This window comes from Meles meles, chromosome 1 (assembly GCF_922984935.1).
Source record: "Meles meles chromosome 1, mMelMel3.1 paternal haplotype, whole genome shotgun sequence".
NCBI classification, from domain to species: Eukaryota; Metazoa; Chordata; class Mammalia; order Carnivora; family Mustelidae; genus Meles; species Meles meles.
The window spans coordinates 183,682,016-183,701,856 of record NC_060066.1 but is presented as its reverse complement, the minus strand read 5'-3'; the positions used below and the strand labels follow the sequence as shown (position 1 = coordinate 183,701,856).

The 19,841-nt window shown below is 48.4% G+C and overlaps 1 protein-coding gene across 2 annotated transcripts; it reads left to right on the top strand.

The window, feature by feature from the left end:
- The first annotated feature begins 2,270 nt into the window (after positions 1-2,270).
- TMEM269 (transmembrane protein 269) lies at positions 2,271-16,286 on the top strand. 2 transcript variants are annotated; one of them, XM_046001203.1, is made up of 5 exons: positions 2,271-6,362; positions 10,539-10,636; positions 11,216-11,359; positions 11,948-12,148; positions 15,295-16,286. In XM_046001203.1, the coding sequence occupies exons 1-5, from the start codon at positions 6,271-6,273 to the stop codon at positions 15,429-15,431; spliced, it is 672 nt and encodes a 223-aa protein (XP_045857159.1). In that variant the 5' UTR covers positions 2,271-6,270; the 3' UTR covers positions 15,432-16,286. The 2 variants fall into 2 exon arrangements, with proteins under 2 accessions (XP_045857159.1, XP_045857126.1); XM_046001170.1 differs by having other exon boundaries at positions 11,945-12,148.
- Positions 16,287-19,841: the final 3,555 nt, after the last annotated feature.

Genomic DNA, 19,841 nt, shown 5'->3' with positions numbered 1-19,841 from the left:
ATATAATTTTATACATATATGTATGTATGTATATATGAACTAAGTATTCAAACTCAGGTGTTTTCTTACACCTACAGCACATCTCAATTCGGACTAGCCACATTTCAGGTGCCTAAGAGCCATGTGTGGCTAGTGGCGACCATATTAGTACAAGTGTAAACAGTCTAACTTTACCATTCTTGTCCTCTCCTTCCTCGTGAGATCCAGAACAGAAGGAAGCTAGAAACTTCTGACAGCTGGGGACACGTGTCTTTTGTAGCTGCCCTTGCTTCCTCTCCCTCTTCAGAAGGAAGCCTTGGTGATGTCCAGGCTAACAGAGGCATGATCGAGTCCTTAGAATAGTAATAATGATGATAGTAATGGAGCTTCTACTCTGTCCTGAGCACTTCGCTTAGTTCACACAACAATCCCATATTACAGATTAGGAAATAGGTTCAGGACAGCAAAGTAACGTGTTCAGATTTACACATCTGGTGGTGTTAGAGCGGCCACATGAACTTGATTAATCGTTAAAGCCAGCATTAGAATGCATTGCTGTAATTTTTAATCTGCCACTAACGGTCCATGTGGCATGGACAAATTAAGGTAAGTACAAAGGGTAGAGAGAAGCTGACCTGACTCTTGTTCTTGTTGCCTCCATCCTCGTTTTCTCTTTTATTTTCTCAGACACCTTAGGTCTGACTTTAGTGTTGGACTGTGTTCAGGCCTTAGCTCCATCCTTTATGAAAATCAACAAATCCTCTGTTTCCTCTTCTGGAGAACAGGAATGCTAATACTACTGCCGAGAACATTTGAGAACGGCAAGGAAGATGATGATGATGTCTTTAGAGCACTGAGCACAGTGCAGGTGGCTAGTCGCCACTCAGGGCATGCTCCTCTTTCTCCTCCAGGTTGTTAGGAGAAGCAAAGTGTCACTTGACCACCCAGCCCCATCTCTTCTCTTGCATATTCTCCCGTGGGGTCCTGGAAGCCACTGCTGCGCTAACTCGGCATTAGGGCGGGTGGGCGGATGTGGGGCAGGTGTCAGAACTTGTATATGTGCTGCCGAAGCGAGCACAGGTGTCAGAACTTGTGTGTGGGAACCTACCCAAGCTTCTTCCCGTAGCACATTATTCATCCAGCTGCCAAACCGAGACCCCTCAGAGAGGCTTTTACCTTCTCCCTCTCATTTCTCTCCCACACCCTTGGGATGCTTTCAGAATTGCTCCTGGTCCAGCTCCTTCCTCCCGTTCCCTTCTGTTGTGGTCCCACAGTATGTCCTTGCTAGGGGCTTTCTTACTCTCCTGTAGTTTTACAGAGCCTTGGTCCACAGCAGCTGCCAGAGTCATCTTTCTGAACCATCCTGACCATGTCACTTCCCTACTTTAAACGATTTTCAGGACTAAGTGTAAATTACTCAGCTTGTCATTCATCCATCCGACAAATACGACAAATACTGGAGTGGGAAGGGGGACTTACCATATGCTAAGCAGTTCTTACAGGTGCAAAGATACTGCCCTGAACCAAACAACCAAAGCCCTGCCCTGGAGGCCCTTCACGGTCTGGACCCCAGCCACCCTTTACAGCCCTACCTTCCCCAAAACCCTTCCAGCCCGCCTGCCACATGCGCTGCCTGCACTCTGGGCTTTCTTTCACCTCCCAAGCCTCCCCTTGCTGGCCACCATAGAGAGACCAGTCCCCTTCTCCCTGATCCCTCCATTCACCACGGCCCCCACAGGGTGGCCTAGGCTCCTCTGCAAATTGAAGCCCCTCTTTCTGCCAGCTGGAGCCCCCTGCCCCTCCCCTGCCTCTCAGGGATTGTGAGCTAAGAGCCAGGGGTAAGAGGCTTGGGGTAGGAGGCTTGGGACCTGTGCGGCTCCTCCAGGCCCTTGCTGGCCTGCTCCACCGCACAGGAAGCGGGTTAAGAGCGCTGCCCTCATCCCCCTCCAGGAATGTCTGGTCCCCAGGTAGGCATCGGAGGCAGCGCACGTCCCTCCCCAGCGACCAGGCCCCCGGGGGGGGGGGGGGGGGGGGGGGGGGGGGGGGGGGGGGTGTGTGTGTGTGTGTGTGTGTGTGTGTGTGTGTGTGTGTGTGTGTGTGTGTGTGTGTGTGTGTGTGTGTGTGTGTGTGTGTGTGTGTGTGTGTGTGTGTGTGTGTGTGTGTGTGTGTGTGTGTGTGTGTGTGTGTGTGTGTGTGTGTGTGTGTGTGTGTGTGTGTGTGTGTGTGTGTGTGTGTGTGTGTGTGTGTGTGTGTGTGTGTGTGTGTGTGTGTGTGTGTGTGTGTGTGTGTGTGTGTGTGTGTGTAACCGTCCTGGAGGCCAGCCTGGCTCCCTCTCTTCCACCTTCCGGCGCGGGGTGGCGTTAGGGCTGGCGCCGTAGCCCGGAGGGGCCAGGACCCGCGGGCGGAAACCACAGGCGGGGAGGGGGGCGTGGCTATATGTGGCTAGAGGCGGCCTGCGGGGCGGGGCGTGCGCGCCTCTAACTGGAGTGGCGGCGCCCTGTGTCGCCCGCCGAGCGCGTGCGCACTCCAGTTTGTGCTCGGCTTTCAGGCACAGGAGCTGCACGGCTTCCGGGCCATACGCCTCTCCTCTCCCCGCTGCCCAGTTTTCGCGGCCTGCCATTCCTGCTCGCTTTTCTGTCCTCGTTGCCCTCGGGACTGGCTTCCTTTTCTTCCCGTTCTCCCCTCCACTGCCAGCCATATGTGACCCAGACACCTCCTGGCCAAACATCACCGCGACGATACAGGGTCACATGGACATATCCCCAACTGCTGCCTCCCTGCCCACCGCACCTCCGTCACCACCCCCCACCCTCCCGGAATCCAGCCTCCTCATTGTGCTTTGGCACCTTTCTTCGCTTTGCCAGGAGGGGCCCCCCTTCGCCCTTGGATGTTTCCCCTGCTGCCACTGGTCTTCCCTGGCGCACAGCAGCAAGGGGAGGTCCCCTGTCCCACAGGAGCCTTGCCACGCTGCCTTGACTTCCCTACACGGATCTGCCTCCCTTACCAGACTCCTTGCCTCTTGACGATGCAGCCGAGCTTTGTTCTCTCTGTCCCCAGAACACAGCCCTGGCTCGGAGCGGGCATCAACACATGTATTTAAAAATGAGTAAATGGAAGATTGTAAGCGTTGGGTAGATGTTGGGTATGCTGAGGGTCTGGATGGTTGAGAGTTCATCTGAGAAGGCTTCTTGGAGGATAGACTGAACAGACTCTGGCAGAGGAGAGATGTGACCTGGTGCAGCCAGAGGATGTTGGGGGAGCACCAGAGGGACATCCTCTACTAACTTAACAGTCATGGAACAACTTCTATTGTCAGGCCTCATGCTGGGCACAGGGGACTTCAGCCTGCGCTCCAGTTGCTTCCCCTGTAGTAGAGGAGGAAGACAGGATAGGCTGCGCCAATGCAGAGTGCCCGGGGTCACACGGTGAGCACACAGAGACACGGCAGTGTAGAGGGGCTCCGGCTCCGGGGAGGAGGGGCTCAGGCTTCCCTGAGAGCAGAGGGAGAGCCAGTGCAAGGGGCAGTCGAGAGAGGAGGCTGGCAATGGAGCCAACCTTATCATAAGGACTTATACATCAAAGGACAGAGATGGACTCCATCCCAGGCGCCCGGGGAGCCATGGACAGCTTGCACAAAGTGGAGGTAGTGACATGATCTAGTCCTGCTGGCCACTCTCCAGCAATGCCTCTGCTCGGACCCCCTCATCGGAGCAGCCTTCTCTAAGCCCCCTGTCAAGTTGGACCCCTCCTCTGTGCTCCCCTGGCAGCCTGTCCACCTTTCCTTCTCTGTGCAGGGGTTGAATACCTCTGCCTTCCGTAGCTCCTTGGAGCTTGAGACCAGGTCTTAATCTCTGTGTCCCAAGCACCAGGCACTGAATCTTGCTCATGACAAAATGTTTGCTGAATGAATGGATTGCTCCTTTTTTCTCTGGATTTCTAGAGCCCTTACTCTGAGGTCCACATCCTTCCATACCCAGGACCTGTGCAGTATGCTGAAAATGGCATTTAATTGGAAAAGAGGAGGCCAGGTTCAAATCCCGCCTCCATCATTCACTGGGACAAGTCACTTGACTATCTTGAAAACAGTTTCCTCACCTGTAAGGTGAACAGTCTGGGAGTCCCCACAGGCATGCATGAGTCTTGTTTCTCTGGGTAGACTGGACATGCCATGAACATTTTCCCCAGGACCTAGCTTGGTCTGAGCTTACAGGGAATATGATGCTCTGTTCTATTGGTTGGTAGACAGCAGAGTGCAGAGTAGGAGGGAAAGAACAATTAAGGTGACATTGCAAGTCCTGTTCTGCCACTTCTGGTGTGACTTTGAGCAAGGTTGTTCTCCTTTCTGAGTCTTCTTTGTCTTACCCTGTGAGTAGGGATAATAACCCTCACCTGGTCGACCTCATGAAGCCAATGGAAGTCATGGATGTGAAAGTACTTCCTGAATGAAAGGGATAATATAGTAGATAATTGACCATTAATTTAAAAAAGTAACCAAAGCAGTTGAGGTGTGTCTGGTAATTGGCAGAAGTGCCCCAGGTAATTGCTGGCTGTCTCTGAGGGACAGAGAGGCTGGCTTGCTGCTCTCCAGGCAGGGGTGGGCTGGGCAGGGCATTGAGGTGTTTCATCTTGTGGGGGTCAGCCCTGAGGCCCAGGAGAGCCTGGGAGGAGGCACTTCCTGGGAAGGGAGTTCGCAGCCAGCCCTTGGCTCCTTCCCCTCCCTTCCCTCCCTGATTTCTCAGGCAGCATTCTTCCTGTCTTACGTTTGGTGGGGCCCTGACGTGAAAGGGTCTCAGGAGTCCGGAGGGCCTTGGTGAATGAGACTGGCCTGGAGGAGCAGTGAGCCCCACCAGGCTGCCCTGATAAACTCCCAGTTCCAAACTCCAAACCCAGCCCCTCCCAGCCTCTAACATCTCGGCGACCGGGTTTATGGGAAAGGACCCTACTCTAGGCCCAGAAGGGCCCAGGGCTAGACACAGGCAGAGTGGAGGCAGAGGATCAACTTCCTCCCCTCTCAAATGACTGACGATTAAATGAGGAAGAGGTCCTGAAAACACCTTGGAACTTGTATATTTTCCTCAGGGGGCAGGATTACTGTTAGTCGGTAGCATGCTGGCAGCAACCAGCGGGGCCTCCCTGTTCCAAAGAGCCCTGGGGCTCTTTCTCCCAAAGAGACTTCGTGTCACAAGCAGTCCGTGTGTATGGAGCGCATGTTTGGTCTTAGAGGAAGAGCGGAGCCAGCCAGACTGTGAGAATCACCAGGCCCAGCTGATTCCCCACCGCCCTGAGGGGCTGGGAGGTGTGAGAAGCCCTGGGCCGGGCTGCTCCCACAAGGGGAGGCTGATGCTGCCCTCCAGGGCTGGCCAACCCAGCTCCTCCTTGGTCTCCTACCCCACAAAGCTCCTCCTGCGCAGAGCTGTGCCCTGAGCCGAGGAAGCACCAGACTGAGAACCCAACCGCAGGATTACCTTCTACGCACCTAGATGGTGACTTTGAGCCAATGTCTCAGTTCCCTGAACCTCAGTTTTCTCATCCATAAAATCATGACAGCACCATCTTCTGAGGTCGTCAGGATCAGGAGGAAGAACACAGTGGAAGGGGCTTGTGAACTATCCACTGTGGGGTCCACGTTGTGTGGTGTCCACATTCTATACTGTCCACGTTCATTTTTTTGTTTCTCACCTCTTCCTCTGCGGGAGCTGGGCCTGCTTGTTCTGATTGAGGCCTGTCAGAACAGGACCTTGGGGTACCCCAACAGCAGCTCTGTCCTGAGGGAGTGAGCGCAGCCAGAGGGGCAAAGGAGGCTGACTCCATAGCCGTCTCTTCTGGGCTTTCTACCCCTCAGGGACCCTCTCCCCCTGGGCTACTCCTGGGGGATGAGAGGGTTACCTTTCCCCCAGCGTTCTTTTTTATTCAAAAAGAATAGAATAGAATTCACCACGTGGGCTGGAGGGAGGTCTGCACTATATATAGGCAAGAGGTACAGACAGAGAGTGTGGAAACTGGTCTGCGGGCTTACTTGCTTGGCTGTTGCCCTTCCCCGAGACACTCGTCCTCAGCAGCTTTGTCTTTACCTCCTGGTCTCTGCCATCTGCCTCCTGTCTCTCTCACTACAGTCAGTGAAACAGTGTTGGGAGGGTGCGGTTCGGGGATGAGGTCCGGTGAACAGGAACTGCCTGGTCCCTGGGAGCCTCTTTTGGGACTCTTTGACCTTGGGAACCCTTTACCCCTCTCCTCTGAGCCCCAGATCTGTGCACCAGTTTCTTCCTGACCAACGACCAGAGCTTTCTCCAGATGAATGAATTTTCCTGGAAGGATGTCACCAATGCCTTGTCCCTGGCCAACCTGATCCTGGGGCTCTTCTCCATCTTCTGCAGCTTCTGCAAGTAGGTCTGGGGCCCAGCAGGCTCCTAGTCAAGAGCTAGAGCCAACGGCATGATGGAATGAGTGGGAAGCCTAGGGAGCCAGGCCCTGAGGCACAGAATCAACCAGGGGCAGGAGAAAGTGGAGTGAGTTGGGAGTCATGGGGCCAAGATCCTGGCCTCAGTTCTACCGCTATCCTGATATATGACTTTGGCTAGGTCACATCCCGAGCCTTGGTTTCCCCATCGCTAAAACAAGGAGCTTGCACTGTGATCTCTGTAGTGCTTTCAGGCTATGGCAGTCTAGAATGGTTTTTGTGAGAAAATCAGAGGTTCTGTTCTGGTGGCCCTTGCAGAATCCTCGGGTAGGCAGGCTACCATTTGAAATTTTTGATTCTTAAATCTGAACCTATGATGGGGGGAATATTTATAATTAGCACTATTATGGAAAATCTGAGACATGTATATGGGCCCCTACAAAGCAAAGCAAATTATATTTTATAGGGAAATTCTATTTCACTAAATTGAATCATATTTCAATGCCTTGGCAAATCAGTTCTTTAAAGAGAAATCTTTTATAATGCAGATATCCTTCTCCTAACTGTTTGCTTCTCTGTAACCATCAGCACATGACTTTTCTGGATCCATTTCTCATCCATAAAATAGGATGATCTTATCTGATGATGTTTGAGTTCCCTTCCAGTTTGAAAATGTTATGATTCTCTAAGTCTGGATTTGTGGAGTCTTATAAAGTAGATCATAACTGCAACAGAAAATTTCTATCTTCTTCTAGTCTAATCTTCTGGGAGTATATATTTTTTAAAGTATTTATTTATTTATTTGCCAGAGAGAGAGAGAGAGAGCACAAGTAGGGGGAACCACAGGCAGAGGGAGAAGCAGGCTCCCCGCTGAGCAAGGAGCCCGATGCGGGACTCAATCCCAGGACCCCGGGATCATGACTTGAGCCAAAGGCGGACATTTAAATGACTAAGCCAAGGAGTGTAGTTTTTATGGCAGGTTGGTAAACCCAGCTCCCTGTAGACACATAGGTATGGATCTAAAGGAAGGTAGTCCTGAGGTTGTTTAGAGACTGCTGAAGTCTGGGGTCTCGCTCTCTGCTTCTTTTTTTTTTTTTTTTTTTTTAAAGATTTTTTATTTATTTGACAGAGAGAGATCACAAGCAGGCAGAGAGGCAGGCAGAGAGAGAGGGAAGCAGGCTCCCGCTGAGCGGAGAGCCCGATGCGGGGCTCGATCCCAGGACCCTGGGATCATGACCCGAGCAGAAGGCAGCGGCTTAACCCACTGAGCCACCCAGGCGCCCCTCGCTCTCTGCTTCTGCTTGACAATCTGAGCACTGCAATCAGGGTGTAGACTCAGGAATGGCAGCCTAGGTCAGCCTTGCCTGAGACTGCGGTGGCTGCTTTCAGAGCGGTCTGGGAGCATGTGCTGGATTGCAGCACAGAACCCTCGAATGTAGGGTCTGCAAGAGATCTTGGAAATCTTTTAGAGCATCAAAATATGTGAGCTGAAAATGGATAGAATGGCAAGGAGAACTTGACAAATCCACTATCATAGTTAGATATTTCAACACCCCTGTATCAGAAATTGACAGATCCGGTTGGCAGAAAATCAGGAAGGAGATAGTTGAACTGAACTGCACCATCAATCAACTGGATCTAATTGATGTTTATAGAATATTTTATCCAGTAACAGCAGAATACACATTCTTCTCTTCACACATTCAGGCTATAAGACTGAATTTAAATTTAAAAGAATAGAAATCATACAAAGTATGCCCTTAGACCACATAGAATTAAAGTAGAAATCAGTAACAGAAAGATAACTAGAAAATCCCCAAATACGTGGAAGTTAAAGAACAAAATTTTAAATAATACATGGCTTAAAGAAGAAAAGTATTTTGAACCAAAAGAAAATGAAAGGACAACTTATCAGACTTTGTGAGATGCAGAAAAAGCAGTAGTTAGAGGGAAATGTATAGCATCGAATGCATATACTGGAAAAGAAAACTGCTCTGTGAAAGACAATGTCAGGAGAATTAAAAGACAAGCTGCAAGCTGGGAGAAATTATTTTCAAAAGGTACATCTGATGAAGGACTATAATCTAAAATAGACAAATCTTAAAAACTCATCAGTAAAAAACCAAACAATTAAAAAATGGACCAATGACCTTAACAGACACCTCACCAAAGAAAATCTACAGATGGCAAGTAAGCATGGGAAAAGATGCTCCACACCATATGTTATCAGGGAGATGCAAATTAAAATAACGATGGGATACCACTTCACACTCATCAGCCAAACCAATTGTCCAGAACACTGATAACACCAAAGGCTGGCGAGGATGTGGAGTGAGAGTGGGAGTACGACATGGTGCATCCTCTTTGGAAGACAATTTGGCAGTTTATTCCAAAACTAAACACACTCTTATCATATGATCCAGCAATCACACTGTTTGGTATTTATCCAAATGAGTTAAAAGCTATGTCCACATGAAAACCTGCAGTTGGACGTTTATGATGTTTTATGTATAATTGCCAAAACTTGCAGGCAACCAAGATCTCTTCTAGTAAGTGAACAGATGAATAAACTGGTATTTCAAAAAAGTGTTATTTAGTGCTAAAAAAAAAAAAAGTGAACTATCAAGCCATGGGAAGACATGGAGGAATCTTTAGCACATATTACTAAGTGAAAGAAGCTAACCTGAAAATACTACTTACTGTATGATTACAAGAATATGACATGATACTTGGAAAGACAAAACTCTGAAGCTAATAAAAAGATCAGTAGTTGACAGGGGTGAATGGGGAAAATGAACAGGTAGAGCCTAGAGGATTTTTAGGACAGTGGAAATGCTCAGTGTGATACTATAATGATGGATACATGTCATCACACATTAGTCCAAAACTATAGAATGTACAACACCAAGAGTGAACCCTAAGGTTATCTACGGACTTTGGGTGATTATGATGTGTCGGTGGAGGTTCATCCTTCGTATGTACCAAGAAGCTAAATGTACCATCTGGTGAGTGGTATTGCTAATGTGAGAGGCTATTCATGTGTGGGGGCAGGGGGCATATGGGAAATTTCTGTAGCTTCCTTTCAATTTTGTTCTAAACCTAAAAACTTCTCTAAAAAAAAAAAAAGCCTAGAAGAACTGAAAAAAAGGGAGATGTAAAATCAATAATGCAAGGTTTCCAACTTAGCAAACTAGAGGGGATAATGCAAATTAAATCCAAAGTAAGGGGCGCCTGGGTGGCTCAGTGGGTTAAAGCCTCTGCCTTCGGCTCAGGTCATGATCTCAGGGTCCTGGGATCGAGCCCCGCATCGGGCTCTCTGCTCCGCAGGGAGCCTGCTTCCCCCCCATCTCTCACTGCCTGCCTCTCTGCCTGCTTGTGATTTCTGTCTATCAAATAAATAAATAAAATCTTTAAAAAAAATCCAAAGTAAGCAGAAGAGAAGAAACAATAAAAATGAGAACAGCCATCAATGAAATTGAAAAAAAAAATCCATAGAGAAAATCAATGAAACCAAAAGCTGATTCTTTGGAAAGATCAATAAAATTGACAAGCCTCTAAGCAGGCTAACCAGGAAAAATAAAGAAAAGAAGAGAAGACACAAAATACCAATATCAGAAATGAAAGAGGAGTCATCACTACTGATCCCATGGACATTAAAAGTATAATAAAGGAATCATGAACAACTCTATAAATTTGATAGCCTAAATGAAATGGACCAATTCCCTAAGTCATAAGTTACCAAAACTTGCACTAGGAGAAATAGATCATCTAAATAGGCCTGTATCTATTAAGTCATTTGGCACAAAACCCTCATTTTATAGATGGAGGAAGAGAGACTTAGAGATGTAGGGAGTGATTTATCTGAGAATCCATAGTGAGATGGTTGCAAAGGCTGGGCTAGAACATAGGACCCCTGGGCCTTCAGATATGCCTGGGACTTAGAGCTGGAAGGAACCTTAATGATTATCTAGGGGGCTCCAAGCACCCCTTTCAGATGGGGGCTTGAGAGTATGGCAGGGGAGAGAGGGAACAGGCAAGGCAGGGATGTGTGCCTGTGTGCAAGTGTAGGAAGTGTGTTGGTGTACTGGGGGGACGTGGAGGGGCTGGCCAGTGGAGACCATGAAAGAGCCATCCTATTTGGGCCTGCTGCCATACACTCTAGGAGATGCCACTGTGCCTCCTGGATGCTTCTCATCAGCTTCCTGTTAGACATGGCAGTCAGGGCGATAACCAGACACCTCAGCTTCTGCTCCAACTCAGGTGAGTCCAGGCTTCAGACCCCTGATCCCTGACCCCAGGAGCCCCCATCTCAGGTCACCCCTCCCCCATCTCACATCCAGCCCGCCTCCGTCATTCACCAGTCCTGTTCCCAGTCCTCCAAGAATGGCAGAAGCAGCCCTAGAGCTGTCCGGGAGCCCCACGGTCTAGAGCTAACCCTCTGCTGGCTCACTTGTTAGCTTCAGCCATCCTTGCCCTGGCCTTGCAGTTTCCTTCTCTGCCCCGCCCCCCAGTTGGGACAGATCCAGGGATCGGGTGGCTGTGGTGGTGGTAAGGAGTGGGGAAATGAACAATCCCCCCAGCAGAGCAGCTGGTTCAAAATACAAGAAAATGTTTTCGTGGAAGATTGTGCTTGCAAAAAGGATTCCATAGCTTGCCAGTTTGCATCCTGTTAGAGTCCAGTGCTGGATGCTGAAGGGTGGGAAAGTAAGACCTGAGCGGGGAAGAGTTGTCTAAGGTCACACGATCAGCATGAGGCAGAGCCAGGGGGAGTGCACCAGAGTGGGCTAAGGTGCGAGACAAATGAGTGTGAGTTCTACTAACCTTGGCCTTCTGGAGCAGGAGTGGAGCTGAATGACTTTGCAGTCTTCACCACCTTCGGCCTGGCCTCAGCCATGCTCCTTGGCATGGACGGGCCTCTGAGCGGGTTCCTGGGCATCATCTATGTGTTAGCTGCTACCTTCCGCCTGTGTTTCTATTCAACTGGTGAGTGAACCCCAGCTTTGTAGCTGAGCGTCGGGAACCAGAAGCCTGGCGGGGGGGTTGGGGGGGCGTAACTGACTCCTCCCACTGCTTTGTGGGGTCCCCCTTCCTTCCTTCGCCTGTGCCCCAGGCCCACTGAAGGCTGCAGGCTGCCGTGGCAGAGCCCTGGTAGAGGGCAGAGGCCTATGGTTCTCTGACCAGCTGTGCCTTTTTCTCATTGTGTGCCCTTCGGGTGGTGCACAGAGATTCTCAGAATCCAGAACTAGAGGTCATCCTCCAGTTTTCCACAACAGATGGGGAAAACGAAGCTCTACCACGGGCAGTTGCCTTGCCCAAGATCACAAGCCAAGGGAGGGCAGGTGCAGACCAGACAACTTCAGGAGACCCTTCTACGGAGCCGTGGGGGATCCAGGGAAGAGCCCGCCCCTCATCTCTGTGAATAACTAAATGCTTGACAGCCTCCTGCTGCCCTGCAAGGAAGAGGATTTGGGGCCTGGGGCAAGGAGGACCCAATGAGAGGTGCTGGCTTCGGTTTCGATTGCTTTGGAGCAGCGGGAAGCCGCCCATGTCCCCCTCTTCTTTCTCCAGCAGGCGCTCAGCTCACCTACAAGGGTCTCCCCTGCCGCTACGCTTCCTGTGTCTTGGCCTCCACCTCCCTTCTGACCAAAGGCAACACATTCATTCTCTCTTGCATGGCCTCACTTATGATTCTATTCATGATGGACCAGAGTTACTACCCACATGATGAAATCCTGGAGTCGGAGAACTGGAAAAAAATGGTGTATCTGGGAGGTGAGTGAGAAGGGCTGCTCTCACATGTCACCATTGGCTGTTTATTGGCCCTGCTGCTCCGAGCTCCCGGACCCTGCTCTATCCTCCTCTGCGGGGTTTATCGTCATCCTGCATGCATTTACCGGTTTACTATTTGTACACACTACACCTGCCCCCGGATAGAGAACTCTCTCTTGTTCAGGCAGTCCTCCCTGGACCCAGGATTGGGCCAACCATGGGGTAGATGCTCACGGAGCATTTGTTGAACGTTATCAAGTTCATTCGGGAACACCTGCCTTACCAGGTGCTGGGAACCAAATCCGTAAACTAGACAAACCCTTCCCACTTCAGGCTTTACAGTCTGATTGGGGAGACAGATGCCAAACCAACTAATGGCAGAAATAACTAGAAATGCATAGTTTTGATGTGTTGTGGAAGCACCGGGCACTCTGACAGGGTGTTGGAGAGGGACCTAGTTAAATGGAAATGACCTGAAGGCGGAAACGATGCTTCAGGAGGTGACATTTAAATGGAAACTGGGTGGAGGTGGTCAAAAGGTACAAACTTTCAGTTGTAAGTTAGTCCTGGGGACATAAGGGATAGCAGGGTGACCCCAGTTAATGACACCATATTGTATAGTTGAAAGTAGCTAAGAGAGGAGAGCTTAAAAGTTCTCATCACAAGAAAGGAAAATGTGTAACTCTGTGTGGTAGACTTTCTGAGCTAATCGTGTCACACACGGATATCGAATCCTCATGTTGTATGCCTTGGACTAATACCGTGTCCTATGTCCGTGACATCTCAATGGAACTGGGAAAAAAGAAAAGAAAAGAAACCAGCAAGACAACTGGCTCAGTGGGTGAGGGGGTAGTTCAGAAGAGAGAAAGGTATTTTGTGAAGGCCGTAGGCTAGAAGGTGCTGGAATCATTCTTGCCGCCGTGTGGCTGGAACATGCTGAGAGGCGCTAGGGACAGAAGCTGAGGCCGTGAGGTGGGCAGGTTTTGGGAACTGATCCTAACAGCAAATGGGAAGTCTCTGAACAGATTTCTGAGTGGCAGTTTTGGTTTTTTTTTTTAAAGATTTTATTTATTTATTTGACAGATAGAGATCACAAGTAGGCAGAGAGGCAGGCAGAGAGAGAGAGGGGAAGCAGGCTCCCAGCTGAGCAGAGAGTCCAATGTGGGGCTCGATCCCATGACCCTGGGATCATGACCTGAGCTGAAGGCAGAGGCTTTAACCCACTGAGCCACCCAGGTGCCCCATGATTGATTAAATTTTTGAGAGAGAGAGCGAGCGTGGGAGAGGGACATAGGGAGGGAGAGAGAGTCTTAACCAGGCTCCATGCCCAGTGTAGAGCCCAGTGCAAGGCTTGGTCTCAAAACCTGAGCCAAAATCAACAGTCGCACACTTAACTGACTGAGCCACCCAGACGCTCCTATTTTATTCTTTTAAAGATTTTATTTTTAAGTAATCTCTGCATCCACTGTGGGGCTCAAACTCACAACCCCGAGTTCAAGACTTGCACGCTCCACCCACTGAGCCAAACAGGGCGCCCCACCAATCACCTTTCTAGACTGAGTTTCCATCTCCTCCACAGAGCTTCTGAGAAGTTGGCCTGTGACTACTGAGACCTTATGTCACATATTTCCCAGGACAACTAAAATATTGTCTCATTGCCTCAACAGATCAATAACTACTCTTAAATATTAAATTTCCCCAAGTTCCGATCCATCTCTGTAACGGCTTCTCACCGTTAGAAATGGTCTTCTGTCCGATCAGATGTTCTGGTTTTTCTTGAGGAATGCGTGGTGGTGATCCCCATGGACGTGCCCCCTACTCTCCCACCCTTGTTTTGAGCTCTCTGAAGCTGAGTGTCTACTTTGTACAAAGTAGACATGGGTTTGAATCAAGACCTTGTAAAGGTCACATTCCCTCAGTCTCCTCATCTGAAAAACAGACTTGATTCCGAATCACAGGATCATTGTGAAATGTAAGTGGAACAATCTTTGTCACATACCGAGCAGAATGTCTAGTGCCAAGAAGATATTCCACAAGTGTTGGTGCCCTTTTGCCTTTCAGTGGTGAATCTGAAATTCAAATGTGTTGGGGGTCCCCCAAGATCACCCCCAGAGTCACTGATTCTCTAAGGACTCATAGGATGCATATAGTTGTACTCATGGCTAAGATTTGTCACAGCAAGAGGACACAGAATAAGAGTAGCAAAGGGAAGCTGAGGGTGCCTGGGTGGCTCAGTGGGTTAAGCCTCTGCCTTCGGCTCAGGTCATGATCCCGGGGTCCTGGGATCGAGCCCCACATCGGGCGCTCTGCTCGGCAGGGAGCTTGCTTCCTCCTCTCTCTCTGCCTGTCTCTCTGCCTACTTGTGATCTCTCTCTGCCAAATAAATAAATAAAATCTTTAAAAAAAAAAGAAGGGGGAAGGTGAAAGGGGCAAAATCTGGAGGGAACAATGTGTAGGCCCCCCAGCACCCTTCCTGTGGAGCTAGCTACCCAGCACAAAAAAACACTCATGAACTCTTGTCTACCTGGAAGCTCTGTGGAGCCTCAGTACCCAAGGTTTTCTTGGGGGCTGGCCACATTGGCACTCTTGGCCTAGCAGTACCAAAATTCTAGCTTTGCACTGAAGGAAATCCATCTCAGCACCATCTAAGCACAGTGAGCCACTCTTGCCCACTAGGGAAAGTTCTATATTGGTATAGAGAACTGTTTACTAACCATGTTCCTAGACTCCAGCCAAGGACTAACTGGGTAAAAGCAGAAGCGGGCCATTCTAGGGAGAGCTGTCTCCGGTCTGCTGCACTCTTCTGCCTGGGGGGTAACATCGTATTGGCCATTGTCATGTGCTGAACTTGACACAATTGTATATATATTTCTAACAAGGCGACTGGGCAACTCAAATGTATTCTCAGCTAAGACTGATTTCTGATCTGAATTTGCCAAAATGGAACCTGAGCTTGCGATCAATTATAATCATCTCATTACAAACACACAATACCTCTCAAAGGCAGGGCTCATGTCTCATTGGTTTTTGTCTCTTCAGCCCCACGAGTACAGACCAAAGGGTGAGAGGATGGGGAGGAGAGAGAAGAGGTCAGAAAATACACAAAAGAGAGCTTCATAAAAATGGAGTGTTTGCCTTTTTTCTTCCAGGTATCATCATGCTGCTTTTGTCTCCGTTCTCCCTAACGGCCTTTTACTGCCTGCTGTGGTCACTCTCCTACATCTTCTTTCCAGATGCTCTTTGGGGCAAAGCAGCGTGTCTCAGGCTACAGTGCCGAGAAAACTGAACAGCTTTACCCACTGCTGCTGGCCTCTGCAGTCTTTGTGCCGGCACATCGAGCCAAGCCTTGCCATAGCCTCACTAAACCTTTTCCTGACTCCATGTCTCCTGTGTGCTGGATAATGTGTGGGCTTGAACCAGAGCAACCCACCATCGGGCCAGCGGCTTTCACTTTCTCCTCCTGCTTAGCGTTCTGAATCCTTTGGGGACAACAGTGGTTTATGTCCTAAAGAACAGAAGGTTTTCCAAGCTGAAGTTGGGCCTGGCTGACTTCCAGCCCTGTTACCAGATGGGGGTCCTGGTGCACTCAAGTCAGTCCCTTGGAAATGAGGGAAAACCTTTGGAATTGGTCTTCACCTTGGTCTGTTCGTTAAGGCTCCGGGGGCAGGTTACTAAAGTGGTTCTTAAACTTGCCGGCTCTGGCTCGGTAGAGCTGGTCACGGGACAATGGTGTTGCCCAGTGTCAATGTGCATAGCCTTTTGTGACTTAAAATTCTGTATTTGAGCAGTCACAACTTTTGCCTTTTGTTTCAGTGAAGAGATTAGACACCCTAGCAGCTTGAGGGCACCACCTGGCTTCCTTCCTTCTGGTTTTTTCCTAAATTGTAAAACACTAAACTCTCGATGTTCAAATGCCACTTTGTATTCTAAAATCCAAATTGAATAAAAATAAAGAGTATTGTATGGAACCTTGCAGTTGCCCCTCACAGAGAATTTAGGCTGGCTAAAGGCAGTGACCACCCCCCCAAGCCAGCATGGCCTCTGTACCTCCCACCTCCAGAACGTGTACCCAAAGATTGTTGGCTAGTTCAGCCCCTTCCTCAGCTATGGAGCCAGAACACTTTTTACCTAAGTTCTTGAAGTTTGCATTAAGTCTAAAATTAGATTTTTAAAAATAACAATCCAGTGAATCAGGAGGCTACAGCCTGGCTTTCCAGGAATGGGTAGTGCCGTCCTGGTCCTGGTCCCCACAGCTCTCTGTCCATGTGTCTGTTATATTATTTATGTTTGTTAGGTGTCCCAATAATTGGTCTGTGATTAAATGAGCGAGACTGATACAAAGTGAAGGTCAAGCAAAGTTTTATTTCGCGCCAAGCATCAAGAATTAAACCGAGCGTTCGGGGCCGTGCCTCTTAAAGAGAGGGTGACCTCTCTCCGCTTCACAGACTAGCTTTTAAGGACAAAGGCCATGTGTTTGGGCCTGGCCACGCACAGGTGGCCAATGAAATTGTAACACACAGAGAAATCTGCACAGCCATGTTAGGTCACACATAAGTGACCAATTGAACTACAATTTACCCTTGTAGATATTTGAACCAGCCTATCATCTTGGTCAGAATTGGTGCCCAAAAGGTGCCCAAAGGGCAGGTCCCATACTCCTTGGTAACTAGGGAGACGGTATGTGCCCCCACTGATTGGATGTCTCCACCTGGCCCGACCCACCCTTGTATTTGGGCTTTGTTACCTGGGACTGGTTTCTGGGACTTGTTTTTAAGTAAGTCCCCTGGGGGAAGGGGGGCAGAGAGAGTTTAAGTTTTAAACAACAAAGTTATTGTTTAGCCGGATGTAAGTGCTCTGGCTAAATAGGCCCTTACAGTGTTTTGTGTGTGTGTGTGTGTGTGTGTGTGTGTGTGTGTGTGTTTAATTTAAAGATTTTATTTATTTATTTGACAGAGAGAGAGATCACAAGTAGGCAGAGGCAGGCAGAGGTAGAGGAGGAAGCAGGCTCCCTGAGGAGTAGAGAGCCTGATGCGGGCCTCGATCCCAGGACCCTGGGATCATGACCTGAGCCAAAGGCAGAGGCTTAACCCACTGAGCCACCCAGACGCCCCATCATTTATGTTTTTATGGGTGGATGACTATGTCTGCATCCCACCAGATTTCAGGCTCCTTCAGTCTATGTTTTTTACAATGTCTGCTGCTTACCACGGTCCCTGGTACTCAAAAATGTTTGTTTTGTAGACAAATAGATTTCCTTGTGCGTTCTAGCAGGTTAGGTGCAAGATTACTATAATGTGGTAAGAATCTTACGAATATATACCCAAATACACATACAGATACATAATGTCCTTTGGTACCGTCCCCTTGATGAAGTTCTAGAACCTAGGTGAGATTCGGTGGGCTGAGGTCTGGAGCCGATGACAAAGAAAGAATTCTTGAGACACCTTTGGTGCAAAATGGTGGTTTATTAAAGCACGGGGACAGGACCCATGGGCAGAAAGAACTGCTGCCCCGGGGATGTGAAGAGTGATTGGTTATATACACAGGAGTTGGGTAGGTGAGAACAAAGGGGATGATGTTAGTCTCTAAGGAATTTTGGAAGCAAGGTCTCCAGGACCTCGAGGGGCTAGCTCTTGTTTGGGGAAAAGGTTATTCATTACCAATAATAAAAATCTTCTTGTGAGACCCTTTAGATGTATATCAGTGGGCCATATGCTTGGGAATGATTCTCAACACTGTCTTGGAGATCTAGAGACAAAGTTTCACATTTCTCCCATCAAGTGTCCTTGTTAGTGAGATTTGGGTTTAGAAGAAACTTAACTTTATTTAGGGCTTGAGGAACTGAGTTATTTGCCTCTGGAAATTGTGCTGTTGTTAAAATAGCTTCTTTGTTGTCAATCTCCAGGACATTGGTAACCCAAGGGAGACTCCTGTCTTGCAGGATTGTGATCTCTGCAAGTTAACTCTTTGTTTCTCATTTATGGCGGTCAGGGTGCCTGAGGAATGTCACACAGATACGGAGGGGAGCGGGTGGAGACGGGGTGCAGGGTGCAGCTTTTGCTTTGTCCTCAGCCAGCCTCCTGCTCCCTCATCACCCTCATTTCAGAGATGCCACACTTCATCAAAATATTTAGGAAATGTGGCTGGAGAACTGTGTTCACATAAGCTCTTGGAGGCCAGCTCCTAGTGTCGTGCCTAGACATAGCAGGTGCTCAAGAAATACTTTCTTCTGGGCCACCTGGGTGGCTCAGTGGGTTAAAGCCTCTGCCTTCGGCTCAGGTCATGATCTCAGGGTCCTGGGATTGAGCCCCGCATCAGGCTCTCTTCTCACTAGGGAGCCTGCTTCCCCCTATCTCTCTGCCTGCTGCTCTGCCTACTTGTGATCTCTCTCTCTGTGTCAAATAAATAAATAAAATCTTAAAAAAAAAAAGAAAAAATAAATACTGTCTTCTGAACCAACCAAACCTGGTCTACTAGGCTACTGAAGATTAGCCAACGGCGGCCTCTTTTGAGCCACATTAATTATCAGATTTGGGGTCAAAGGATTCCGGCTACTTCTAAAACTTGAAAATACATTCAAAGAAGAAGAAGCAATTCCGAAAGAGGATTTCCTTGTTGCTTTTGAGCCACAGTGTCAGAGTTAAAAGAAATATGTAGACCCCCTAAGGGGACTGCTTTGAAAAGGGAAATACCCATTTGGATACTTGTTTGCACTTTGTTTGTAACAATAATAATTCATACTTCATTGCTTCAAACAGAAGTTTAGGTTAGTGATGCAAGGATAGAAAGTGTAGGGATATGTGCTTCCTTCCAACTCCATGGAAGGAAGGCTGCCCTTCTACGTGGTTCCAGGGACTGAGGATGCATTAGCGGTGAAGAGCTTTACTCCCCCAGTTAGCAATACAACTTAAAAAACAGAACAGCTAAAACAGGACATGTAATAAAATAAAATAAAATATAAAAAATAAAATAAAATAAAATAAAATATAAACTATTCTAATGTAGAATAGCTCTCAGGAACAAGTGGGAACTCTGGGGCTTTAAAAATATACTTCTCAGATGAATGCATGAAGTCCGAGGGATTCTTTCTTAATTCAGAGCAGTTCTGCTACTTCTCAGCTTGAGATGGAGTATAGATTTCCCTTCCAGCCCCCTCTTGGTGAACCTGTGCCCAGTGAACAGAGTCAAGTGACTGAGGATTCTGTCTTTTTTTTTTTTTTTTTTTTTTTTAGCTCTGTGAACGTGAGTGAAAGGTTTAATCTCTCTAAACCCATTTCCTTAACTGTAAAATGGATTATTTACTTCCTCTCTGGGTTGCTTTGTGAATTAAATATGATGACACATAAATAACTAGAATAGGGAATGACTGTAAAAAGTTAGATTGCTCCTCTGCTTCTAAACTTCTAAACTTCCTCCCTTCCCATTATATAACTTTCCATTTAAAATAATAGTAATAATAATAGTTATCAGGGCGCTTGGGTGGCTCAGTGGGTTAAGCCTCTGCCTTCTGCTCAGGTCTTGATCCCAGGGTCCTGGGATCGAGCCCCGCATTGGGCTCTCTGCTCAGCAGGGAGCCTGCTCCCTCCCTCCTCTGCCTGCTCTCTGCCTACTTGTGATCTCTGTCTGTCAAATAAATAAATAAAATCTTTAAAAAAATAATAGTTATCATTTATTTAGTCTTTTCTACGTGTAGGAA